Source organism: Nelumbo lutea, chromosome 2 (assembly GCF_056320005.1).
Source record: "Nelumbo lutea isolate HS-2025 chromosome 2, American lotus-T2T, whole genome shotgun sequence".
Classification (NCBI taxonomy): domain Eukaryota; kingdom Viridiplantae; phylum Streptophyta; class Magnoliopsida; order Proteales; family Nelumbonaceae; genus Nelumbo; species Nelumbo lutea.
In genome coordinates this window covers 9,750,459-9,776,892 of record NC_142685.1, presented here as the reverse complement: position 1 = coordinate 9,776,892, position 26,434 = coordinate 9,750,459, and the positions used below count along the sequence as shown (strand labels likewise).

General features: G+C 36.8%; 1 protein-coding gene across 1 annotated transcript in view; it reads left to right on the top strand.

Moving 5' to 3' along the window:
- Window positions 1-8,563: 8,563 nt before the first annotated feature.
- Window positions 8,564-26,434, top strand: part of LOC148868469 (U-box domain-containing protein 44-like) — a 30,177-nt gene continuing 12,306 nt past the window's right edge. The window contains exons 1-4 of the mRNA XM_088973263.1: window positions 8,564-9,515; window positions 9,638-10,429; window positions 21,746-22,052; window positions 24,020-24,484. Coding sequence (XP_088829389.1) covers window positions 9,084-9,515; window positions 9,638-10,429; window positions 21,746-22,052; window positions 24,020-24,484 — 1,996 coding nt within the window. The 5' untranslated portion in view covers window positions 8,564-9,083. The remainder of the gene's footprint in view (window positions 9,516-9,637; window positions 10,430-21,745; window positions 22,053-24,019; window positions 24,485-26,434) is intronic.

Below are 26,434 nucleotides of genomic sequence, written 5' to 3'. Positions count from 1 at the left end.
TTAATTAAATCGTTATTATTTCAATGAAATCATATTAAATTTAAATTCATCTAAACGTAACAAATTTTAAAGTTATCTAATGTAATGAAATTAATTTAATAACTTAACAGTAACATAATGACTAACTTACCCTTTAGTTAACATTAACATAACTCGACAAAGTTACTATAAACAAAAGATAGCCCAAATAATTAACGGTCCAATCTAGGCGAAACCGTTCCAGTCTTGTTTGATATATCATATATGCAGTCGGGCTAGATCAAACCAAAACAACTAAGTTATATGGGTAAGGGGTGGATCTATGTGTAGTATAAACCCTACCCATATAACCAATCTTCTTCACCCGGTAAAATGCATCATTTAGTTTGTTTTTAAGTTTTAACATGAAACCGACGGAAAAAAAAAAAAAACAAAAAACGGTGAATTTTGGGAGGATTGGTTCTACGGTTCTACATGGATATTGTGGATGTCAGCGACCCCACCCCCCAATAGGGGTGCTCACGGTTCGGGTAAGGCATTTTTTTTGTGAATCAAACTGGTAGTATCGGTTTTTGGAAAATTGGTAATCGGAACTGAACTGAAATCAGTCGGTTAATCGATTGACTGGTTCAGTTAACCAATGGCTCAGTTTGTCGGTTTTTTGGTTTTTTTGACTTTATAATATTTATTATAAAAATATATATAAATATATAATAAAAATTTATAAATATATATTATATTTATATAATATTATATTTTAAATAATAAATAATATTATATATATTTATATATAATATGTATTTATTAATTTATAATATATATAATACATAATATACATAAATATATAGAAAAACATGTATACCGGTCAGTTCGGTTAACCGCCGGTTTTTTAAATTGGTTAACCGAAACCGAACTGATACCTTTAGTTTTTTAAAAACACCAAACCGAAACCAAACTGACCGATTCAGTTAACCAACTTTTTAATTCGGTTGGTTCATTTTTTCAATTTTTTTGCTCACCCCTAATTTCAACATTTTTCGTTCCTTAGATCTTAAAGAGTATAGAAACCTTTATACTCAGACCCCTGCAGTCCGTTCCATTTGAACAACCGAAATTTAGTGAACTCTGCATTATTAGAGAAAAACATGAACAATGTAAATAACTCACTTCATAATCGTTTTCCATGTATTTTCCATAACTCACCTTTAAGCCCTCTGATATATGGGACGTAGTGTGAAAATACCACTAAACAGGAGAGAAGGGTCACTCTGTCGGTTCTCAAAAAGCAGAGTCTTGGTTGTGACAAAAACGACGATGAAGAAGGGAGTGATATTGAAAAGTTGTAAATAGGTTAGGTTTCTTTTCTTAGACCAGTAGAATGGTCTATGGGATGCACCGTGTATTGAACATATGGAAATGCTAAAGTTTGATTAATAAAACCTATATATAAGTGCATGTTTGCAATGATTAAGGAGATTAAACATTGAGTTTTTTTGGTAAACTAAACATGGAGGTGTGAAGTTTTGGATCATTATCTTTTTTAAAAAAAAAGCGGGGAAGAAAGAATAGAATTCTGCCCATGCCTACCCACAATACACTACCCCCTGTGAATTGGGAACATCTCCCCCTGCATAATACTATACAGAGGATGAAATGTTCTCCATGTATGGCTGGGATAAACGTGGGCAGAGTTCTCGTGGGCAGGAGATCCAGACTCGAAAGAACATGCTTATATGGGTATCATTTTCCTTAATCAGAAAAGTTGTAGAAAATTTGCATGCATGTGAGGTAAAATGTCTTTTCTAATACAAAAGAAACTAAAAATTAAAAAATTAAATAGAGATTAAAATTAAGCTTTAATGTCCTTTCTAATCCAAATCAAAATGCCAGTCAATGTTCAAAATATCGATACGCCTGATACGCCGGTAATGGCATATCGGGTTGTGTATTGATTTGCCCGATATGCCCTTACCGGCGTATCAGGCAAATCGATACACATTTTTATTGCTTTTTTTTTATTTTTTTATTGAAACCGGTTCAGGGGACTGGTTTAGGTCTCCTCTACCCCCTGAACCGACCAGACCTCTGATGCACCCACTGTAGGGGCATTTCGGAGGGGTCCTGGAATGATACATATTGATCGATATGGGCCGATATGTGTCGATAATTTGAACCTTGATGCCAGTGCAACACTAAAAGAATGACAATGATGGTAATGTTTGACTATGCTTCTCATATATTGAACACAAATATTGAAAGTTTAAATATATAGTTCAAATCTTCAAACAATTATACAATACAATAAAAAAAATGTCCTCACAAAAAACTAAGGTTTGATTTTCATAACTTGAATATAATGGCAGATGCAAATGCATTAGATTGGGATTATTGATGGAGAGGCCACTCCTAACCAATCAACCACTCTTTTAGTAACATTTTACTCTGAGAATCCACTCCTAACCAATGAAACGTGTCGATAATTTGAACCAATGAAACAAAGAATTGACATTATTGATGGAGAGGCCACTCCTAACCAATCAGCCACTCTTTTAGTAACATCTTCGATGACTTAATGACTTTAACCCTTAAAGCATTGGCTCTGGTGCTATCTGAACCTAAGACAACCATGTTACTCTGAGAAGCAATGAAATTGTAAAATCAAAACACAATAAATTAGACTATAAAATAAGAAACAAATATACAAGATTACATCGTTCAATTGAAAAGCCTACACTGACAACATTACCATGGAATCATGCAAACCAAAAAGTGGGTGTATAACTACTTCTTTCTTGTTGTCTCAAACCCCACAAAACCCAATTCTATGAAATAAATAAAAGCTAAATAAATTAAAAGTTTATCTTGAATAAATTAACTAACATGAAATTTAAGAGGTGAAGAGACAATAAATTTAACTTGCTCCAAATTGAATGTTTTTACATTCATGAGGTATCCCAAGTATGTTAGTGTTGATAGATTTGCTAATGATCACAAAGAGGAACAAAGATCTAAATCACATGCAAAGTAAGAAAAAATTATTATCCAATTATCTTTGCTTAACTATAAAGAAGTAAGAGGAAGAAGATGGCAATAAGACTTACAGAGAGGTAGCAACTAAAATTAAAAAAAAAAAAAAAGCAAACCATAGCAGCTAAAAGACAAAATATAGTGTTAAGTCTTACTAATAGGAAATAGGAATAGTAGCAAAGTACAGACTACAATGTTAAATCTTACCAATAGGAATACTAGACAACTGAAGATAGAACCCAAAATAATATACTTGAACTATACTTAGCTCCATATTTTAGTCACAAATAATTGGGTAGACATAATCCTTATTTTCATCTCACTTGTACAATTATACAATATTAAGTATATTATTCATTGAAGATTCCTAGTGAAGTTTAACCAAATAGCTATACCATAAATTAGGTTAAGGTATAGATAAATTAAGAATAATAATGTTTGTCCCTTCAATTAATATAGAGGCTACTCAATTAAAGTTTGTTGGTATATTGAATTTTAAGAACATGAAACAATTTTTAATTGTTACAAGAACTTGCAACTAAGTTTGATGAATTGCATAAGATAACCAATGATATGATGGTTATATATTTTTCTCAAATATAATATTCACCTAACAAGTGTGCTGCCACCTTAGTCTAAAAAAGGGAAGAAAATGGGACTAAGGCATAAATTTTACCTAATAACATCAATAATTTTTATTCAAAAGATAATATCATAGCATTAAGCAATATTCACATTACAAGGGTGCCACTGATAAACATCACTAATATCCTCCCAAAGTAATTGCTTGACTTCCATAGGAGGATTGTTCCAAAAAACAGAATTATGATACTCATAAGCTATATTAGCTAGATAGTCAGCACACCTATTAGCTTCTTGATAACAATGAGTCAAAAAAACATTTGGACACTGGCTTAACAGATTGGTAGTGCTTTGGAATAGGATTTCATTCTTCCAATTTGGATATTTTTATGATTGTAAGACTGATGTAGTGGACTTAGGGTTTGACTTAATAATGAGGGGAAACCATCCTTTGTGCAAGGCAATTGAAACAACTTTATATACTGCCCAAAGCTTAGCTGTTTTAAATCAATCGTAGTAACTCCAATATTGATGCAAAATCCTTCATTTGATACTTCTCCAAATCCCTAAAGAGTCCTACTGCATTAGCCAATCCTGTGCTTCTTTTGACTGAACCATAATACTTGTGTTGAGGGAGGGTTCCATTTGACACTTCTCCAAATCTTGGAATCACTCAAAACAACTGGATTAGAAGCAAGGAAATGTCTATATAATATATGGATGACTATGTCGATTCAACAGTTGTATTTATTTGTTGGAAAATCTTTTTATTCCTAGATTTTCATATTATCCATAAAGTGTGATTTGATAATGATAGGTTTGTTTTGTCCAGAATTTTTAACAAATGACTTACCCATTGTATGAAATCCTGTTCAGCACTTGGATTAATATCCAGATACGTCCAAATATTTCTATAGACATCACAGTTTGTAAATAATTACTTTAAATCCTCAGGTTCTTGATTACATATTTGACAAGCAGGGTTTTGATTGATATTTCTGTGATAAAATTGAGCGGATGTTGAAAGTTTGCCTTGAATTAGCAACCACATAAAAAATGTTGAATCCTATAAGAACAAGGTAGTTTCCAAATTCGATAAGGAAAGTAATCATATTGGCCACATAAAAAATGTTGAATCCTATAAGAACTTCATAGGTTGATTTAACTGTTACATTGCCATCCTTAGTCGACCAACCCCCAGACCCAGTTGTCTTATTCTATGACACTTTCTGATCTAGTTTCTTAAGAGGGATTGCTCTAATCATATGGACAATTCTAGTGGGTAGAAGAGATTCAACTTCAGTGAGATTCCATATTCCATTATCAATTCACTACATGATTGATTTATACGGCCTTATGGTTAGGAAATATTGAACAATTGACAAAATTCTAAACTAAAATATAAAATTTTCTTAAATTCAAAAAAAAAAGAAAAGAAAAAGAGAAGCACTACCTATCTCAAGTAAGGGGCACCAAGGCTCAGGTGTGCCACCAGAAGGGGGAAGCCACCCCCTCTCCAGAATTTAATGAAATGTTAAAAGTGGATTTATCTTGAGAATTAATGATTAATCATGGGAATTGGGGGGAACCTCTAGTGTCATAACTGCTGGGTGGGGTTTGATTGCCATCCAGAGTATGAAGATAGTGATTTCAATAAGGCTTGAACAAACAAATAAAATTGTGGATGTACCATCATCAAGCATTAATCCTCCACTTGGTAGTTGAATGAAATGAGGACCTGAATGTAAAACAAAGGTTAGGTTAGCTATTACTATCGCCCAAAAAAAAAATAAAAATCAGCAATCAATTCAAATAGAGATGCATAAGACAATTAGCTTTTAAAACTTTCAGCATTGGTTTCTTGGGTTTATTAAATCAACAATCCCAAGAGGTGAAGAGTGAAAGGGGAACTTGCCAAACAAAAATACAACAGTCCTCCTCGTCACAATTTCTATGTTCCAATACATCTATTTGGTTCTACATGTCTATTCTCTTTAAAAGTAAGTATGTAAAAACAACTTTTTATATTATTAGAAAAAGGAAGAAAATAAATGATGGAGACCTTTTTTATGTGTTGTAAAAAAGAAGATACATATCTCAAAATGTTTCTCCTGTATGATCGATAGAGACGTCTTGAGCTTAATGAACTTGCAAAACAAAGAGAAGAGTGACAGGTTTTTTTTTTTTTGTGTATAATCTGTAATGGCTTCTTGTGCTTATTGAACTAAATAGTTGAATGAGGCTGCAAATTAAGAACACTTGTGCACTTGCATTCATTTTGTAAACACAGGTGTAAAAAAGAAACTGACCCTTTTTGCCTCATTTGCAGTCTCATACAGAAGAACTGTCATAGGTTGGAACAAAAAAAATGAAGGGATATAATTGGAACTAAGGAGTAATTCTAATTTTTATACATGGTTAGTTAATTATAGAAATAAAATAATATATGAGAATGGAACAAACACGCATTTACAGGGGTAATATTGAAAAAGGACAAAATCAGGGTGTTCAACCATCCTACTTGTCTCGTTCTCATTTTTATATATGGGTAATAGAAATGTGGAAGGGTGGCAAGTGATATTGGAAAGTTGCAAATACGTTTAGTTTCTTTTCTTAGAAACGTGGAAGGGTGGCGTGGAGTTTCAAAGATAAGCGGAGATGTAGGTTGATTGGTTTTGGGAAGTTGCCTACTTTGTCACGATTGTAGAACTTCGATGATGTGGCTTAGCGGGTGGCATGGGTAGGGAAGGGGAAAAAAGAAAGAGTGAATGAGGGAGGTGAAAAGGGGGTAAGGGAGAAAGAAAGGGGGTGCTGATGTGGGACTTAGTAGTAGATATTTATATGTATATATGTATAAAGATATATATATATATATGTGTGTGTGTATGTATGGTTAGGTTGAGCTTGGGCTATCTAAGGATTAGGCCCAGGCCTGACTCGAAAAATTAAAAAGATTGATTTCTTGGGCCCAAGCCCAGCCCAATGACCAAAGATCTAAGCCCTGTCCGTGTATAATTTTTGGCTAGATCGGTTCAGACTCAGGCTAGGCCTGCCCAAGTTGCACCCCTATACAAATGTAGACTAAATTGTAAAGCTACTACATTGTAAAACTACATTTGAATGTTTGTAAATATGCTTTACTATGTTCGATTGAGATTATGGCTCAGCTTGTAAAGAGTACAAATATAAATATGTACAATATAAATACAAATTTGAAAAATACCAAATACAAGATTTTGCACTACACATATGGCACAGTTTGAAAGGAGTGCAAATAAAAATATGTATGGTGTAAATACAGGTTTAGAGCTACAAAGTACAATACTTTGCATTGTATGTATTTGTATTTATAATATTCTCAAGCTGAGCCATAATTGTAAAATTACCCTATGCACATACAAATACAGATGTAGACTATTTGCATGACTGATTCCTGAGTTCACATTGGTCACATTTCCCAACTTCATTTAATATGGATGATATCAAATATTCTAATAATTATCCACAATAAAAAAATAACTTATTTTGGACAAATGGTAAAGTTCTCTGGACTGAAATTTGTTCCATAAATATTTGTTTAACTAAAACACTAAATATAATTTAAACAATCACTTTATTTTTGTCTTTATTCAAATTCCTCTGTTTTTACATTTACGGGAATTGTTTATAATTAATAATATCTAATACATTGCTTATTATATTAATATTTATTGATATTATATAAGCAAATGGAACCTTCAGACCATGCCATTTTATTTGTCTTAGCTTCTTAGTTTGGAAACTGTACATATAGCTAATTAATAACCAAAAGGTATCTTTCTGCCCACTTGTACTGTTATTTATCGAATTACAACTTATCCTTTGTCAAATCAGCAATTCAGCGCCTTAATTGGCTAGAAAATCACTTGGCTGTAGATGGTCATTCGACCCAAAGGTAGGGTTATCAATGGAATCCAAAAATCTAATATCTGATTTGACTTCAAATTCGATTATCATGGATTTGAATGTTAAAACTTACTTCCGATTAATAATTGTATTGGATATGAATTTAACCTAATATGATTAAAAATTGAATCCGATAAAAAAATTTATTTTATATATTTGTAAAGTAATAATTATATAAAGTTTATAATTAATAAATTTAACATTTAATATTATTAGCATTTTTATACATGTATAAATTGAAAACAATTGATTTTTTTTTGTTAATTTAAACACAATATCGAACTTGGGAGTTGGGACGACTAATGTCTAATGGGAGTCTAAAGAGTTGGGATGGGCACCCAGTACCCAAAGTTGGCAAGAGCCCAATGCACGCATGTAGAATTGAAAAACAGTGTCCGTCTACCATGTGCTCAAATTAATTCTTGGCCCAATGGGAGCCATATCCACTCTCTACACGACGGTCGACAGAGCTGAGCAAATAAGGTGGCGTTTGGAAATGTTTCAATAGAGCGTTTTTTTTGGTGTTCTGCGGACCAAAAAACGCTCCTATCAACGAGTTTAGGCTTTGAATGTGGTACCTTGAATCGCTTACTTCCCTAGGTTGAGGCGTTGAGCTTGAGCTCACTATGATAACCCAAACAAGGCCCAGGCCCAGGCCCAGGTTGGGCTTCAGTTGATTCTTTTAAGGGATAGTGATCGTCGTGGATCCATAGACAGGTCTGGGCCCCATGACTTACCACCATGTCCCCATACATCACCCACCCGGCACCACTGCCACTAATCACCATTAAATTGAATCGATGGATTTGAGCTAAACCTAACACATTGCTATTGCCCCCAAATTATCCTAAGCCTGAGATATGGAAAAATTGAGACTGGTGTGACAGGTTTATTTGGGAGAGAGAGAGTAGGGGAGAGGGGAACCCATCTATTGGCCCAGTTGGCAGTTTCCTTAGGTCCAAGATTTAGTCTTCTTTAACCACTGCACTGGTTTTAACTTTTAAGTCGAGAAAAAGCATGTCAATTTGATAAGCAAAAGGCTAAGGCCCATCACCATTCCAACCCTTTCGATGAACTGGGCTTGGTTGGTCCGGCTCCCAACCCGAACCTATTCGCCTGAGCAGAGCAGCTGCGCTCGTTTTCGAGCTCTGAAGTCTGAACCAAACTGTCCCTCGTAGTAGCGGTTATTAAAACTCTTTCCTGAACAGTTAAAACTGTAAAACACTTAAACAGTTATTAAGCCCCAATTGTGGTTGTGGAAAGGCAAAGGGTAAACCCCGACAACGAAGTCTAAAGCCTCTACATCCGAAGGTAGACTCCTTCCTCGAAAGCTCGGACGCGGTGACATAGAAGATTCAGTGAATTCTTGAATCAAAAGCAGAGACTCGCCATTACTGCTACCACTTATCAAAGCTGTCTGGCTGAGCGTTGCAGGTCAAAATCCGCTCTCCGGATCCTCGATTGCCGACAATAAGTAGTCTCTCACCTGACCCACGTCCCCTGGAGTCTGACCCATATGCCTATATTCCGTTGCCGTCTACTACCTTGAAATGACTTTGAATGCCGGTTTCCCGGCACCGGCGTTAGAATCCATCCGCCACTCTTTATCGGAAATATGTGTCCCCGACCAGAGCTACTCCTGGGAAAACCCTAGGCGGTTTTCCGGTTACGCAAATCGGCTTCAGCTTCTTTTAAACCAGTTCACCAGGTCCTCGCCGGAAAACCGCTCGGCGTCCGTGCAAACCGCACTGAAAGGTATCTCAGGAGACCTGAAGAAAGCAGCTGAGACATTATCAGTTTACAGAAACAAAAGCAAAATATTCGTTCTCATCAATTGCCACACCCTGTGCACATCTCTCGAGGAGTGTACAATAGCAATTGGAGGATGGCTTGCCTTGCTCGATTCAGTTCTTCTGGACAACCCAGACCTCCGCAAGAAGGTGGCCGATCTCTCCTCAGAAATGAGGCAACCTCAGTTCAGAGTAAGTTAATATCTTCTACTTCTCTCTCTCTCTCTCTCTCTTTTTCTCTCTCTTTATTCCTCAATTTTTCTCATTCCTGTTTTCCCAACCGAAAAATTTGAGCTCTCTGGGACTTCAATTAGGTCACGGAGAACGAAGAGAGGGTTTACTTGACCCTAGAGAAAGAAGGGCAAGGTAGACAAACAAGCAAAGCAGTCCAGAGCGCTATAATCATGGATTTAGCTCGTGCTCTCGGAACTGACCCTGGAAACCATGCTGAACTTGCAGAGCAGATCAAGCTCTTGAAGAACGATCTGGTCCGGTCTAATTCTGTTTCAGAGAGACGGATTCTGATGTCGCTGGAGAGAATATTTGATAGTTGGTCCGTGGAACCAAAGATTGTTGCCACAAATTTAGATTTTGATACCGAAGAGGACGCACACATTCCACCCTTCAAGAACTTCATCTGCCCATTAACAAAGGAAGTCATGAAGGATCCTGTCGTCCTGGAATCTTCGCAGACTTACGAACGGACGGCAATTGAGTACTGGTTTCAGCGGTGTATAGAGGATGGCCGTGATCCAACGTGTCCTGTTACTGGACAGGTCCTTAAGTCCTTGGAGCAGAAGCCAAATATTGGTCTTGCCGGTGCAATTGAGGAGTGGGTTGCTAGGAACATTGATATTCATATTAAATCAACGGTGCAGCACTTAAGTGAGGATTCTCTTCCTTCACCAGAATGCATCCATCAGATTTTAGATAATATATATAAGATATCCGAAGAGCACCCATCGAGTAGATATAGAATAAGGGATGCTGGCGTTGTTGTTCTCATCATCAATATGCTGAAAAACAGTGCAAAAAATATTGGATCGCAATTGAGAAGCAAAGCTCTTATGACTTTGCTTAGCATGGCCAAAGATGAAGACAGCAAGGTATGCACGTTTGTTCTCTCCCTTGAAAGATTTAATATAGGCTGCATAATCATTGAAGCTGAATTTCGTTTTTCAATGATATATCATAACTGGAAGTAGACAAAATTAACAACTAGAAATTTAGTGGTATATGAGCCAGAAAATAAAAACAAACAAGTAAACTGAAAATTAGTGGTATCATGGCAGAGGATCTTTCAATTTTTTCATGTGTGTGCATCACCAACCAGGTCAACCTTCTATTTTAGAATCCAACTCAAATATGATCTGTTAACATTTGACATCTCCACACAATTGATCTCCACATTTTGAAATACAATTGTAATAATCCAAATCATTAAATAAGAAGTTTACAAGACAGTAGGGAATATTGGGTAGGTGGCATATATACGTAGTAGCCACCCAAAACAATGTATTAAATTCTCCAAAAGTGTTAATGCGCCTGTAGATACCTTTTGTAATAGGTATCCAATTTAGCCATGTTTCTAGCAGAATTTCTTAGAGATGCTATGCGGCATTTCCAACAAGGCCAACTAGGAGGGGCAACAAGCTCCATTTTTTATCTATGGTACAATGTGCCACAAGATTTTGTTGCACCTAAGGTCAAAACATAACAAGCTTTGCAGCTCACTTGTTTGTTGACCTTAGGGCATCATTATCGTCATCACCATCATCTAAGTGTTATCCCAACTATATGGGGTTGACTACATGAATCCTATTTCACCATTCCATTCTGTTTAATGCCATATCAATTATTAAATTATGAGTGCTTAAATCATTTTTTACTACTTTGACCCATGTCCTTTTTGGTCTGCCCCTGACCCATCTAGCTTCTTCAACTTGTAACAGATCGCTTCTTCTTATGGGTGCTGTAGGTGTCTTCTATGCACATGACCAAACCATCTTAGTCTACTTTCTCTCATTATATCACCTGTTGGATCTATCCTTTCTACACCCCCCCCCACACACACACAAAAAAAAAGAGCTATTCCTAGGTTCCTTCAAATGACTTCATTTCTGGCCCTATCCTTTCTAGTTTTTCCACTAATCTATCTCAGCATATGTGTTTCTGCTACACTCATTTTTTGGACATGTTGTTTCTTGACTGCCTAACACTCTGCTCCATATATCATAGCTGGCCCTACAACTGTTTTATAGAATTTTCCTTTTAATCCAAGTGGCATTTGCCTATCACAATGCTGTAAGTGGACATGTTTGTTGGCTTTAGCTATCAGGTTCAATTTACCCACTAGAAGGCCAGTGTAGTGTTTTACTAGAAATCCAAACCAATTATGCAGATTGATTTTTGAGTTAACTTTTTTGGGCCAAAAACAATATTTTGGACAGAACTGTATAGATAGCTCTCATAGTTCTCAAAGAGATCTTCTCAGCAAGTCAATGATCACTGCAGTGAATGTTTCGGCATAAAGTCATGCCTCTTGAAAGCTAATAGAGTATTTTCCTCGTTGGAGAAAATTCAGCTTCAAGTTTTAGTGGGAATGATGATACATTTTCTTTGATAATAAAATAAAAATTCATTAAAATAAAAAGAAAGAAAGTGATTACAAGAACAGGTAATAAGAGATCATTTAGAAGGAAATAAACACCCTAATCTTTCCTCTCAACAGCAAACACCCCAATTTAATCAAACCCATCACTCCCATATGGGAAAACAAACAAGAAAGTTATGATCAACACTTCTAAATTTTCAAAAGGAAGTACCAGCTACAGAGTTCTTGGATTTTTTACATTATACAGAACATTATCCTGAGCCTACATATCTTCAAATTTTTACCTCCTCTCCAACTCAACCCTTCTAACTATTTTCCTTGGAAAAAGGAACCAATCTTGAGCAACTAGCTTTTTCAGCCCCAAACTTCTCACTTTTCAATCTTTATCTGTCTTCTATCTTCAAAAGTACTTTTCTTGCATTTTCTTCACACCCTGTAGAAAACCTTCAGCATCCTTCTGATCTGGATTTCTTTCTCAATCACCCTGTTTAAGTCTACTTTCTTTTCAATTGAAAGACTTTGTCAACTGGAGTGAAGTTTTCATCATTCTCCTGCTCCTTGTCAATCCTTTTCTTACTGTCCAGATTGTCGCCACAAACCCTTTTTGTCACTTATTAAACCTTCTCTTAAGGGTCTTGTTATCTAAACCTCCTGAGAGATCTACTGGTTCTTATCTCTAGGGGATGATGGAGGACCGTGGCAGAACGTATGTCTCTTTGATCCCCGACTTGATTGCTTCCACCTACCCCCCCATCTGTAATGTCTAATTCCTTACTGGTTCTCTCCGCCAATCTAAAATCCTCCTCCTCTTCCAGTTTACAAAAAAAAAAAAAAAAAAACCACTGAATTATACTGTCGATCTGAATATAAACATCCATTTGCAATCCTACGAATTCAAACATTGTCCTTCACTGTCCACTTCCCCATCTGTAACATGTAATCCCTCACTGGTCCTCTCTGCTGATCTAAAATCCTCCTCTTCCACCTGAAATAAAAAAAAAAAAAAATCGAACTATTCTGTCAATCTGAATATAAACACCCATTTGCAATCCTATGAATTTGACCATTCTGTCACTCTTATTGCAAGTACCTGTCCCCAAAAGACCATCTTCCAGACAGGAAAAAACTTAGGTTGCATGGACTGAATGGTGATTCTTACAAATATTGATTCTTCTATTCAAACTTAGGTTTCTACAGCCCTTTGGGTGATTTGGGAGGAAAGGAATAACAGGATGTTCAAAGCAAGGAAAAGATCTCTTGAAGTGATCAAGGGAAGTATGCAAATTGTATACAAATTAAGGCTGTACAGTACTGATCAGAACAATAAAGTTTTTTGAAGAATTTTAAGTTGAAGATTTACTAAGAAGCTAGAGTGTAGTAGCAGCTTTCCACTCCGCAGGAATGTGGATTCATTGCATTGGACTCCTCCATCAGAAGGCAGAGTCAAATTAAACTTTGATGGATGCAGCATTGCTAATATAGGAACGTCTGGAATAGGAGGTGCCTTTAGAGATCATTATGGGAGCCATATGCATTATTTTCTGGGCCTATAGGGGTAGGAAATTCAATCAGGGCTGAGCCGTTAGCAGTTCTATGGCCTAAGAGTGGCAAGGGCCCTAAGCTTGAGGAATATTGTGATAGAGGGGAACTAAAGGTGGTGGTGCAATAGTTGCAATAAAACAAACAAGGTCCTTGGCATTTGGCAATATTGGTTTTACTTGAAGGAGCTGAGAACCTTGGCTTCTGATGTGAATGCATGCTTCAATTGGACCTATAGATGGCAATGTGCTAGCTGCTGACTCAATTGCCAGCAAGGGGTGAACGGGGATCAAATGTTCTAGGGCAATTTGTTGTAAGAAACTTAGTGTTGGGTGCGGAAAATGCCTTGATAGAGTGACTGGCACTTGCTTTCTTGGGGGGTTCTTGGCATTATGTACAAAAGAAAAATATTTTTAATGAAAGGACTGGGGCTGAAGAGGAATGAATTATTTCCAATTGGAGGAGGATCAAAGAGAAAATGATGATCAAGAACAAAATGGGCAGGGGACTGAAGATGATGTTGAACAGTCAAGGATGATGAGGATATCCCACTGGATGAATCAAGTGAACTTAACAGGAGGAGTGATTTAAAGTAGGTGGTTGAAACTTGAAACAGAAGATGAAGATAATTTTGCAAGAGTAATTTTTTTATGACTTCATTTCAGTTGGGACAGGGAGTCAAGGAACAAGACAGAACTGTTGGTTCATTTCAGTTGGGACAGGGAGGGGATGAGGTAGCAGGGTTAAAGGAAGGTAGGCCTGGGTCTACTCTACTGTAATTGGGTTAGAGAATATTAGGAAAGGTGAAAGAGGGCTTTGATAGTGGAGGCAATGGAGAGACAAGAAATAAGGAAAATGGGAAGTGATTAAGGAGCTAAGGGAGTTGAAGATAATGGGTAGGCAGGGGCACAAGAAATTGACAAAGGAAAGAAAAAATAAATGTTATAATTGAAGAGTTTGAAGGGAGGAGGGTGGGGCTATCGTTAATCTTTTTTTTTAACGAGGACAACTCATAGTACATAATTGCTACTTTTAGGAAAACAAAGTTACTATTTATGGTAAAATCACAAATTGCTATTTATATTAAAAACAAACCTGATAATATGAACCATGAGGGTAAGATGAGATTAGGACATCAAACTAACAAATTGATAGAAACCCAAACAACAACAAATACATAACAATAACTGAATGAAGATTGACCAAGAGCAAGGTGTAAACAGAAACCAATTCTATTTGGGACAATTGAGGGATTCTGTGTAAGCAATAATGAATTCGTGGGGTAGGCATAGGTGACATTGGTATATATCTTGTATGTAAATTATTCTATTATTATTCTTTGATGATTTAATAAAATTCCAGTTATTCATAAAAAAAAGACTGACCAAGAACAATGAAATACTGCACTGTAGTGAAACAAACACAAAAAGAATCTTACAAATTTGATTATTATCAACAACATCATCATTATCATCAATAGAGTCTTCTTCTTATTGCTCTGATACCATCATGCTGTTAGTAATCTGAAGAGAAGATAGAAGAGGGAGGAAAAGAGACACATCAATTCTGTCCGCCTCTCCCTCTCTCTATCTATCTATCTAAGTCCTGTTTGTTTAACAATGTTGGTTGTGATCTGCTTAACCTCCTATGACCTAAAAATTAGCTATGCCATCTATTCTTGAAGTCATGCATCTTGGTGCTGTAGTGGAATCATTTATTGGCAAGACTCCAACAGTACAACTTAAACTTGATTGCAACTGGTCATGTGATTCCACATAAGGAAACTTCAAGGTCTCTCTCTCTCTCTCTCTGTCAACACAAGCACATACACTTTTGATGAATCTGTTGTTTGTATGTTCTTGAGTTCTGTTGTGGTGTTTATTCAGAGTGATTTAGGCTACCATCTTATTCATGCCAAATTGTTGTTATGACCAATCTTTTATGAATTACTCTTAGATCCAGGGTTATTAGGTTCTCTAAAACGTATCCAACAACTTGCCATCTGATTCTTCTTAAATCTTAACCATATGTTTTCAGGCATCATGTACAGAGACCTAACTAGGGATGTCAATGGGTTGGGTTAAGGTCAGGCTTATTCCTGTGTAGGGTCAGGTTAGGGTTATGACGTTTCAACCCGAAACAGGTTTAGGTTCCACTATCCCTACCTGTCAGGTCATGATGCCCCTACATATATTAATGGTTATTCTTGTAATTTGGTATGACTTTTAACCCGATAGCCTTAAAGTTTAGGATTTCTTTTCATGTTTGTTTTGTTTTTTTTTTTTTTTTTTCTTTCACAATGGAGTAAGTGACACCTTAGAATCCATAAACCAAATTCCAACTTAAATTAATGGCTCTTGAGTTTTCAAAATGTGTTATAAAACACATAATTGAAAGACAATGGGTCAAGTTGGGGTGGGTTCAGAAACTACATGTTATTAAGCAGGGTGAAAGTAAACCCATACCAAACCTGACCTGTTGACATCCCTAGACCTAACACATACCACATTAAAAGATCATCATCTGAGTAATGAAAATTGAAATGGGGAATGGACATGAGGATTCATTTATACCCCTTTGTGTAGCATAAGTTGAAGGCTCATTGGGGGGGGGGGGGGCTGGTGGTAATTGACAATTAAGACATTTATTGCACGTTGCAACAATTTTGTGTATTTATTTGGTTTCTAAAAAGGCAGTATAAATGGATTAATTTTCATTTGAAATTAAGAACAGGATGTTTGGAAGGCATGGGATGTTAAAGAATAAAACCTATTCAAGGACCTCACTTAACAGCTTAAGTTTTTAGGTTCAATGGTTCTTTGAGATGGTATCAAAGCCATTTTGACCAAGTGGTCTAGTGTTCAATCCTCATTACTCCCATTATATAATTAATTAAGTTTCAGCACAAGGTATGGGTGGGCCTGTGCTTGTTCACACTTCAAGCCCAATGGGCTTTCGTGTGAGGGGGCGTGTTAGAGAATATCAACCTATTCAAAGACCTCACCTAACAGCTTAAGCTTTTAGGTTGAATGGTTCTCTGAGATGGTATCAGAGCCACTTTGACCAAGTGGTCTAGTGTTCGATTCTCGTCACTCCCATTATAATTAATTAAGTTTCAGCACAAGGTATGGATGGGCCTGTGCTGTCCACACTTCAAGCCCAATGGGCTTTTGTGTGAGGGGGGCATGTTAGAGAATAAAACCTATTCAAAGACCTCACTTAACAGCTTAAGCTTTTAGGTTGAATGGTTCTTTCAGATGGGAAAATATGTGGGGTTTGGAACCAAATACTCTTTATTCCAAGTGCTTATAAAACATGGTTGAGTATATCCTCCAAAGGCTCTAGGAAAAAAAATTAACCATGGGGTTCTTTGGTAGCTCTAGGGGTCTGAGGCAGGGTGATCCTCTGTCCCCTCTGTTATTCATTTGTGTTATGGAAATTCTCACACTTTTTAGTAAGAAGGCTGCTGATTCGGGCTTATGGAATGGGTTTGCTATCTCCATTGGAAAGGAGAAAGTCAATATCCTTCAATTTGCAGATGATACCCTATGCTTTGTGGATGCTTCTCTGTCTCAGTTGGACTCGGTGCTTGGAATTCTGAGCTGGTTTGAAGTGGTGTCGGGTCTCAAAGTCAACTTGAGTAAAAGTAAGATCATCTCAGTGGGCCATATTTCAAATTTAGAAGATTGTGCAAAAGTGATGGCTTGTCAAACTGGTTTCCTCCTGGTAAAGTATTTGGGTCTGCTTCTTGGGGCCAAATATTCTTCCTTCTCAATCTGGTGCACAATCATTGAGAGGATGGAGAAGAAGTTGGCCTCTTGGAAGGCAAAATATCTATCTTTTGGTGGTAGGGTTACTTTGATTAAGAGCACCCTCTCCAACCTCCCCACTTATTTCCTTTCTCTCTTTCCCATCCCAAACAAAATAGCTAATAGGTTGGAACAGCTCCAAAGGAACTTCTTATGGAGGGGATGGGAAGATGAGAAGAAGATTCACATTGTAAAATGGGAGCAAGGGTGTCTTCCTAAGGAAGTGGATGGACTGGGAATTAGGAAGTTGAAAGAATTTAATGCTGCCTTTCTCAGTAAATGGTTATGGAGATTTGCTTCGGAGAGCAATGCATGGTGGAGAAGTCTTATTGCGGCAAAGCATGAAGTGGTATGGGGTGATTGGAGAACTCTGGATCCCCATCAAATTGGGGTAAATCTCTTTGGGCAGGCATCTCAAAGTACATCAATCTCTTTCTGAATGGGATCAGTTTTAAGGTTGGCAAGGGGGACAGAATCAAGTTTTGGAAGGATCCCTGGTGTGTGGAGGGTCCCTTAGCTGAAGCTTTTCCTCATCTGTTCCAAATTGCTGTGAATCAAGACTCTTCAGTTGCTGATAACATTTGCATTTCTGGTGATTCAATCATTTGGACTCCTCTATGTAGGAGGAATTTGGTGGATTGGGAAGTGGAAGAGTATGCGGTTCTGTTGGGGCTGCTTCAAAATCAGAGGATCGACTTGAGTTTGGAAGATGAATGGTCTTGGAAGTGGAATGCAGATGGTAGCTTCTCAGTGAAATCCCTTTTTCTTAAGGAGGTGTGCAGTTCAGGTCAGGAGAACTTCCCTGCTAGGCAGATTTGGAATCCAACCAGCTCCTCCAAGATTAACTTCCTGGTCTGGACAATGGCACTTGACAAATGTTTGACTAGGACTAACCTGGAGAGAAGGGGTATTCAGATTCTGGATCCCTCCTGTGTTCTATGTGGAAATTGTGCAGAATCTACAGAGCACTTGTGCATCCATTGTCCGGTCTCCTCCTCAATATGGGGACATTTTTTCAAGAAGTTGGAGATTAGCTGGTCTATGCCAAGATCTGTGAAGGAGCTGCTAATGTGTTGGAGAATGGAGGGTCTCAGTAAGAAAGGAAAGACTGTTTGGAATACCATTCCGCAAGCTGTTCTTTGGTCCATTTGGACTGAAAGGAATAACTGAATATTTTGTGGTCATCTCAAAAGCTCCGAAGAAGTAGTGCAGAAAGTGGTGGGCAAGATTTGCTCCTGGGTGTCGGTGAATGAGGAATTTAAAAATCAGAATGTATCTCAGTTGTTTTGCACTAAATCATGGATGAGCTTGTAATCTGTTTTGGGCCCAGGCAGATCTAGTGGTCTGGGCCTTGTTGTATTCTTATTTGTTGAATAAAATATTTTACCTTTTTCCAAAAAAAAAAATAAAATAAAATGATGAATAAAGCAGATTGGGTGCACAATAGTCTGCATTTGTCTTTAAATTAGTTAAAAAACAGTTCTCTTTTCTAACTGTTATGAGAGAGAACAATTTAGCAGAAGAACTAAATGCAAGTTTTCATTGGATCCCTATATCTGCAAACAATTTGGAAGATGACTCAGCAAAAAGCAGAAACCAGAGCTAAACTTTACTATTACATGTTTTAATGGAAATGAATCATCAAATCCTTTTTTAGAATATAGATTTTTTTTGGGGTTCTTAATGGTTGGGTGAATGTAGATCTGTGAACATACATGTATATCTTGTTTTCAGTTAATACAACATACTTTACCTTTCTCAAAAAAAGGAAAAAAAAACACTGGGGTTTGGTTCCCTAAAATGGGAATATGTAACGGGGGAGTGTCCAGCAAGATCTAGGCCAAATATAGAGGTTCTTAGGCACTGCATGTGACATTATCATTTTTTTATCTAATAAAATAAAGTTGTGTTACTGATAAAAAACAATTCTCTCTTTTAAAGCTTCTTCACATATCTTGATAACCAAATGGTTGTAAGAAGCACAAAAACATATTTGAAAGGTAAAGATTACATTGTAACTTGTGTAACCATTATCAAATAGGTCAAAAACAACGTCACTATAAAATGGTAACTTAGCATTAAACTGATAAAAAAGGGTAGCTTAGCATAGAGTAGCCAAAAAAGTTCTATATCAGATAGGTTTTATCTTTGCAGCATATGCAAGCTATCATAAACAAAAAATTGGGAATACCAGAATGGCAAGCTTCCTTGAATTCCTTGTGGACCGACAGCCAAGAATTTACCCTGCCAATTGGTCTCCTCAAAATAACAACGGCTAAAGAGGTTTTTCTTTTACTTTATTTTACTTTCTTTTTTCTTTCTTTCTTTCTTTCTTTCTTTCTTTTTTGTGTTGAGAACCCTTGGATTTGTTTATGCCCAGACCATATGGTTGCCAACAAAATGTCCTATAGTACCATTTCCATTTTTTCCTAACTTCCTATACTCCTTTAGGGACATTAGGAAACTCCATCTGAGGTGAAAATTTTATAGGAAATAGTCCCAAAGAACATAGCCAATTCTGCAATGCACGAGTAAATAGTCTCCTGATTTATGAATCCTGATTCAAAGTGGGCAGTTCAGATAAGTATAGCCATTCTGGCTACTAAATGGCCCTTCATCAAGAATTTCCCTAATGCAGCTATCCAACACATAAATTCTCTAATGTGGAAGCCTTACCTCAAAGAAAATCTGTACATGGATCAGTTCCTTATAAAGAGATATAACAGAGTAAAATTGAATTTCGATGGATGCTCATTGGGAAACCCAGAGCCCTCTAGAGTTGGAGGAATTTCAGGGATGGGGAGGGCAGGATGCAAGCACTTTATTCTGGCCCAATCGGCGTGGGAGATTCCTTAAGGGCTGGAATTATGTCTCTACTTCAAGGTATGAGATTGGCCAAGGAATGGGGATAAAACCTTGAGGTAGAGGGAGACTCTAAACTTCTTATAGGATGGCTGCAGAAAAAGGCTTGGGTGTATGGACCCTTAGACAACAGATGAGGGAAATACTTTGCCTAGCAAGGGAAGTGGGAGTAATTTTCAAATGGGTAAGGAGATCAGCCAATTTTGTGGCTGACAATTTGGCAAAGCAGGGAACTCTCAGGGAAAGATTGTTTTGGGCTGTATTGTAAGATTTGAGATTTGTATAGGGTCAACACTCATGCTCTGAGTGGTTGACATGTTGTATTGAACTATTTTAATGAAACTTACCATTTACAATAAAAAAAAAAAGATTTAACAAGATGTCCCGTGAAGCTGAATTCAAGACACAAAAGGCAACAGAAGCTGTCTTCTAATGTTGAAAAGATGTGTACTACTACCGATGAATATCAGGGATCTTGCATTTCTAGGAAACATGTTGTGCTCATCCAAAGCTGGGAAATTTTTTGATCATAAGATAAATTTGTCTCATGGCTGTTGAGGATGACCATTGCTCATGATCCTATAGCACTATTACTTTATATAGCCTCCTATTTACTAAGTCAATATGTATGATCCAGATTCTTAAGCATGTTTAGTGTGCCTATGTGAACATGATAAAATACTGATGCTGGTACCCTATTAATAGGTTGATACTTCATAAACACTGTCACACTCTGAATGGGTATAAAACTGTTTTGTCTACTAGTTCATTGGTCAAATGATCCAACTGTCTGGTTTGACTGCTTTACTTGCTGAAACAAAAAATGTGAAAACAAATATTAAATGGTTCCAATTATCTGAAAGCTCGTTTGCATTAAAATAGGCCTAAAACAACATTTCTAAGAACTGGGCATTTGTAGAACCATTTTAGCTGCCTATTTCTAGTCTGTCTGGTCTAATCTGAGTCTGATAATAGTGCTTTTAATTTGATTTCTTGTTCTCTATTTTACTAAACTGCTTACAGTGTTCTTTTCCATTTTTTGTTTGTAGATGTATAACTATTGTATGATGAAGAACCTTGAAATAAATCTGAGCAAATTTGGCATAATATAATTATGATGTGGCATTGACATAGTGAATTCAACACTATCAGTATACATGTCTTGAGTTTTGAAAAATAAGAGCTGTACTAACAGAAACAGTACCCGTACCCATAATTGGGCTAGATCTTTATAGCCATGGTGAGTGATTAGAAACTTGCAAAGTCAAAGCTGATAGTGAGCGATTCACTCTTTCCCTTTGATCAGTGAAATGCATCAGTTGCTTTCTAATTTCATGGACAAACATGGCAATTGCAAATCCAATTATACCTATGATTCCTCAGTAGTTATAACTTATAACTTTTATGCATAGATCTCCATTTCCAGATAGGTTATGACATGGGGACCCACTTAACTGTTTCGCTGTATTGCTCTCCATGCTGAAGTGCTTGTGTCTTAATTTTATGAAATTTAAATTGTATTTATTATGTTGCAGAATTAATATATGATACTTGCATTCTTGCAGCCAATATCTGATAAAGTTTGTTTTTTTTTAAAGCTAAAAATGCTAGAAGAAGGTGTGACTAGATTGGCTATTCACGGTCTTATTGGGAGCTCAGAGAAAGAGAGAGAGTATGCAGTAAAGTTATTACTTGACTTTTCAAGTGATGAAGATTATTGTGCAAAAGTTGCATCAGAGAAAGGAGCCTTAGTTCTCCTCTCAAGCATGGCTGGGAATCTGGAGCATCCTTCTTTATCCAACCTAGCTGAGGAAATCTTGAAGAGGATGGAAAAGATTGAGGATAATGTTCATCAATTAGCAGCAGCAGGGAGATTTCAACCTTTACTTACCCGGCTATGTGAAGGTAAGTTATATGTGATTTACCACTATTACCAGCAGTTATAAAGATGCTTTGGATTAGAGGCTATAGCAGAAATGGTTGACATGCCACATTGCAACCAGGTGGTTGAGCCTACCCCCAAATTGGAAAAAGATATACACTTAATATATCAAAATGAAAAATATAAGGTTTAAAATTGATAACTTTTATCTAGAAAATTTGTGTGAAAATGCCATAATCTATCTCATAAGTCATAACCATTACATTTAGTCTAGCCATACATACATGTGTATATATGTAATATATATAATAGAATTATTATCTAAAATTCCCCTTCACTTTTCTCCATTTCTCTGAAACATACCTGGACTGCTTAAATGCAAGACTAACTTGGATTCCTAGGGAACTAAATCACATAGCAGATGGTCTTGCCAAATGTGGTGTGTTCTTGGAGTTTCTGTATAGTGACAAACTTCCTCCTCTGTAAACCTATGGGGTTTTCCCCCTGCATTATACATCCTCTCATGTACTTTTTCTTTTTCTAATGAAATATGGTTAGATTTTCCTCAAAAGAAAGAAAAAACAAAAATGCGTAGATTTATTGTGATAAGACTGTAAATTAATTCATCCTCATGGTCTTTGTTCTGTTTGGTGGAAGGTCTTCACTGTTGAAGAGTGAAGGATAAAAATTAAAAAAACCAAAATGACTAGGAAGCATACGCATGCATACAAAATGGAAATATAGGGGCATCAGCCAGAAGCTCTTGATGGTTGAACCTGGCTCATTATTTTGGTGGTAATGGACTGATCTGTGTATAAGTTTTTTTATTTTTATATGTATATTTAAATTCAGGGTGTGAGGGATGGGCTTCACTCCATCTTTGCAGGAACCTGGATTGGTATTTGGCAGTAAATTGGGGTGTGTGGTTTTGTGGGCTTTTATTCTTCTTCGTGTGAGGACTGAGGAGTCCATCCGGTGCATAAAGCTTGGATAGGTAGAGGGTTATCTGTTTTGTGTTTCTTTCTTGTTGTGTGGTAGGGTTTCTTCTCCACCCCTTCTTTTGGTTCCTCTTTCTTTTGTTTCTTTTTTCTTTTTGTGATCAATAACTGAAATCTGAAATCTTTAATGAATAAAACATATACAAGAATTTAGAGATGGTACGAGCTGCCCTGCTTTTAGGCTGGACTAACCAGCCTAATCTCTTATGATATTACTTCTTTACAAGTGAGCCCAGAATAATTGTCCCTGGTGACCCCTTGTTTGGCAACCCATTTGCCAACCCAGAAATCCAATGAACTGTTATCTCCATATTTCTGATAATCCATTTTATTTCCTTGATCTCTTGCCTGAAATACTAAATCCCTTGTTCATTTTTTTATCAGTAACAGAAGCAAATTTTATTACTTAATGAAATTAGAACAAGTACAAATAATGGGTAGCCTCATCTACCCCCCGTAAAATCAAGACTCTCAAAAAACTATAAACCTTTAGTTCTTTAATCTTACAACTGAGCCCAAAAACAGTGTGCCCTGTTAACCCCTTGTTTTGCTAACTGGTCTGCTAGACTGTTAGCCGATCTTGGAGTCCACTGAATTACCAAATGCATATCCCTTGAAAATCTTTTAAACTTTTTAATTTCATTTATGGAGTTACCAAGGAGTCTTTTCGTTCCGTTTCAACCATCTTATCACTATTTTGGAATCTCCTTCAACTACCAACTTTCTCACCCCCAACTCCTAAGCCTTTTGCATTCCAAAAATCACTGCAGCCAGTTCCACTGTTATGGAGTCACCCATTCCAATAGGGCCTGAATACAATCCCTTGTTCATTATACTTCAACCAACTTCAACTTGTCACCACTTGTGAATCACCTTCTATTTCCTTAATCTCATTCTTTTATTTTGTTATTTAAAGAACCTTCCTCTTTTTCATTTTTCTTTTTTACTTGTGATGGACAATCTTTTGAATCTGTGGCCTTTCTGAGAAACAGGTACTGATGAAGTTAGAATAGATATGGCATCAATTCTTGGGAGGATGACTTTGACAAATAGCGGTAAAGAGCTCATTGCTAGGCAAGGTGCCAAAATACTTGTTGACATGTTGTCCAAGCCAGAGGCAAGGAAACCAAGCTTGCAAGCATTGTATAATCTGTCCACCCTGGATGATAATGCTACTATCCTTGTTGATTCAGCTGTGCTCCCCGCCCTTACAGATATCCTTCTTAAGAATCTGGATGCTCCATCTGATGTGAAGGAATTGTCAGCATCAATAATTTCAAACATAGTTTCGAATCCAGGTCATTGGGAATTAGCTTCTGCTAACAGAGAAGGAAATTTGATGCAATCAGAAGTCATTATTCATAATCTTTTGGGGCTTCTGTCTGATGCCTCCCCTAAATGTCAGATTGCAGTGCTTCAGATCCTCTATGGAATTGCCACTTCTCCTCAGGCTTCAGGTATGGGTCTTGGTTCCTAGTCATTTTGTTTCTTTGTTGTATTTTATTTCTGTGTTAATCATTTGAATGATTTTATCAAGAAAAACCAGAAAAAGAAACAAACATCAATCCATTCCAGATAATGAAGAGGGCAATCTGATGGAACTGGACTAAAGATCAAATAAAAGAAACAAAATTATACAAAAGGAAAAAATAGAGATTACCTGGAAACCCATTCCCCCAGTATAGCGGAAGATTCCTCCAACACATCTGCATCCACCAAGTTTCATCCTTGGTAAGATCATTGACCAATAAATTTTCAGATCTTGGGACTCTTCTGAACTAGCTATTAAGTTTGGACACCAAGTCTAGCCTCTCCAAGCAAGTGTCTTTGCATCTAGGGCCTGCAGGAGTCATCAGAAATCCACTCAACAATTGTTTGGCATCGCAACAACCTTCTTCACACTTGGAGGAACCAAGATCCTGGGTGTAGCACCCATAGTTGTCAATGTGATGCCTAAGCAACAAGGCACCCATGGAGGGTTGCCTCACTTAACAGCCTAGCTATTTTGTACATGGCACTACGGAATATTCTTATATTCTTTATTTCTTAAAAATCTTACCCATTTATAAAAAAGAGAAATGGATGAGCGCCCATTGTCCAACACCCTGATTTATATTTCCAATCCTACCCCTCCCTGATTTCATATTTCCAATCCTATCCCCTCTTAAAATGCCTGAATTATATATATATATATATAATATATATATATATATAATATAATATATAATATAATATAGCTGTATCTGTACCATTTATAAAAATGGTACTTTCCATTTTTACCCTTTATCATGTTTTTTATTTTAAATCTTGATTTTCACTTTTCGTTTTTACCCTTTATTATGTTTTTTATTTTTCCAATTTTATTTAATTAACAGTTAACACTTTTAATTGGATAATCTCTGTATCACATCATTTTCATTTATAAAAATGAGGATGGTGACAATGTTTCGTCAAAAATCCTAATTTTCATGTTCCATTTTTACCCTTTGTTATGTTTTTTTTTTATTTTTTCAATTTTATTTAATTAACGGTTAACACTTGTAATTGGGTAAAACAAATAAAATAACAATAAGACTACTGTGGAACCTATTCCTTGCCTTATCTGATCTTCTACCGAAGCACCTACTTAACGAACCTCTTCATTGATTAGAGCCAACACGTGTCAAAAAATCCTAATTTTCATTTTCCATTAGTTGAAAAGCAGCCCACTTGATGTATGGAACTGTTTGAGACTAGATGCAAACCAGAAAATGAACAAACAAGAGAAGAAGAGAAGAGAGAGCTGGCGGCAATGAGTGTTAGAGAGTAAGAGGTTCGAACATAACCCCTTTCTAACACTCTAAACATCTTATTAATAAGTTAATCTTTGACAAATTACAGAGTATGGGCCCAGAATAAGGCCCACAACAGAGAGAAACATAACATAACATGAAATGACAGTCTATGGGCCATTCGGCCCATCTTCTCTACACTCCCCCTCAAGCTGAGCATAGATGTTAATCATGCCCAACTTGCCAGTGTCATGTTGAAGCCTTGCCTTGGAAATGCCCTTGGTGAGAAAATCTGCCAGTTGTCCTTCAGAAGTAATGAATGGAAGACACACTTCACCGGAGGAGACTCTTTCACGAATAAAGTGTCTATCAACTTCAATATGTTTGGTTCTATCATGTTGTACCGGGTTGTGAGCAATGTTGATGGCAACCTGATTATCACAGTACAACATCATGGGTTTGTCATGATCTACCCCAAGTTCTTCCATTAAGGACCTTAGCCACAATAATTCCGAGACTCCATGTGCCATGGCTCTATATTCTGCTTCTGCGGAGGATCGAGCCACAACTGTTTGTTTCTTACTCCTCCAAGAGACAACATTACCAGCCACCAGACTGCAATACCCTGAAGTAGAT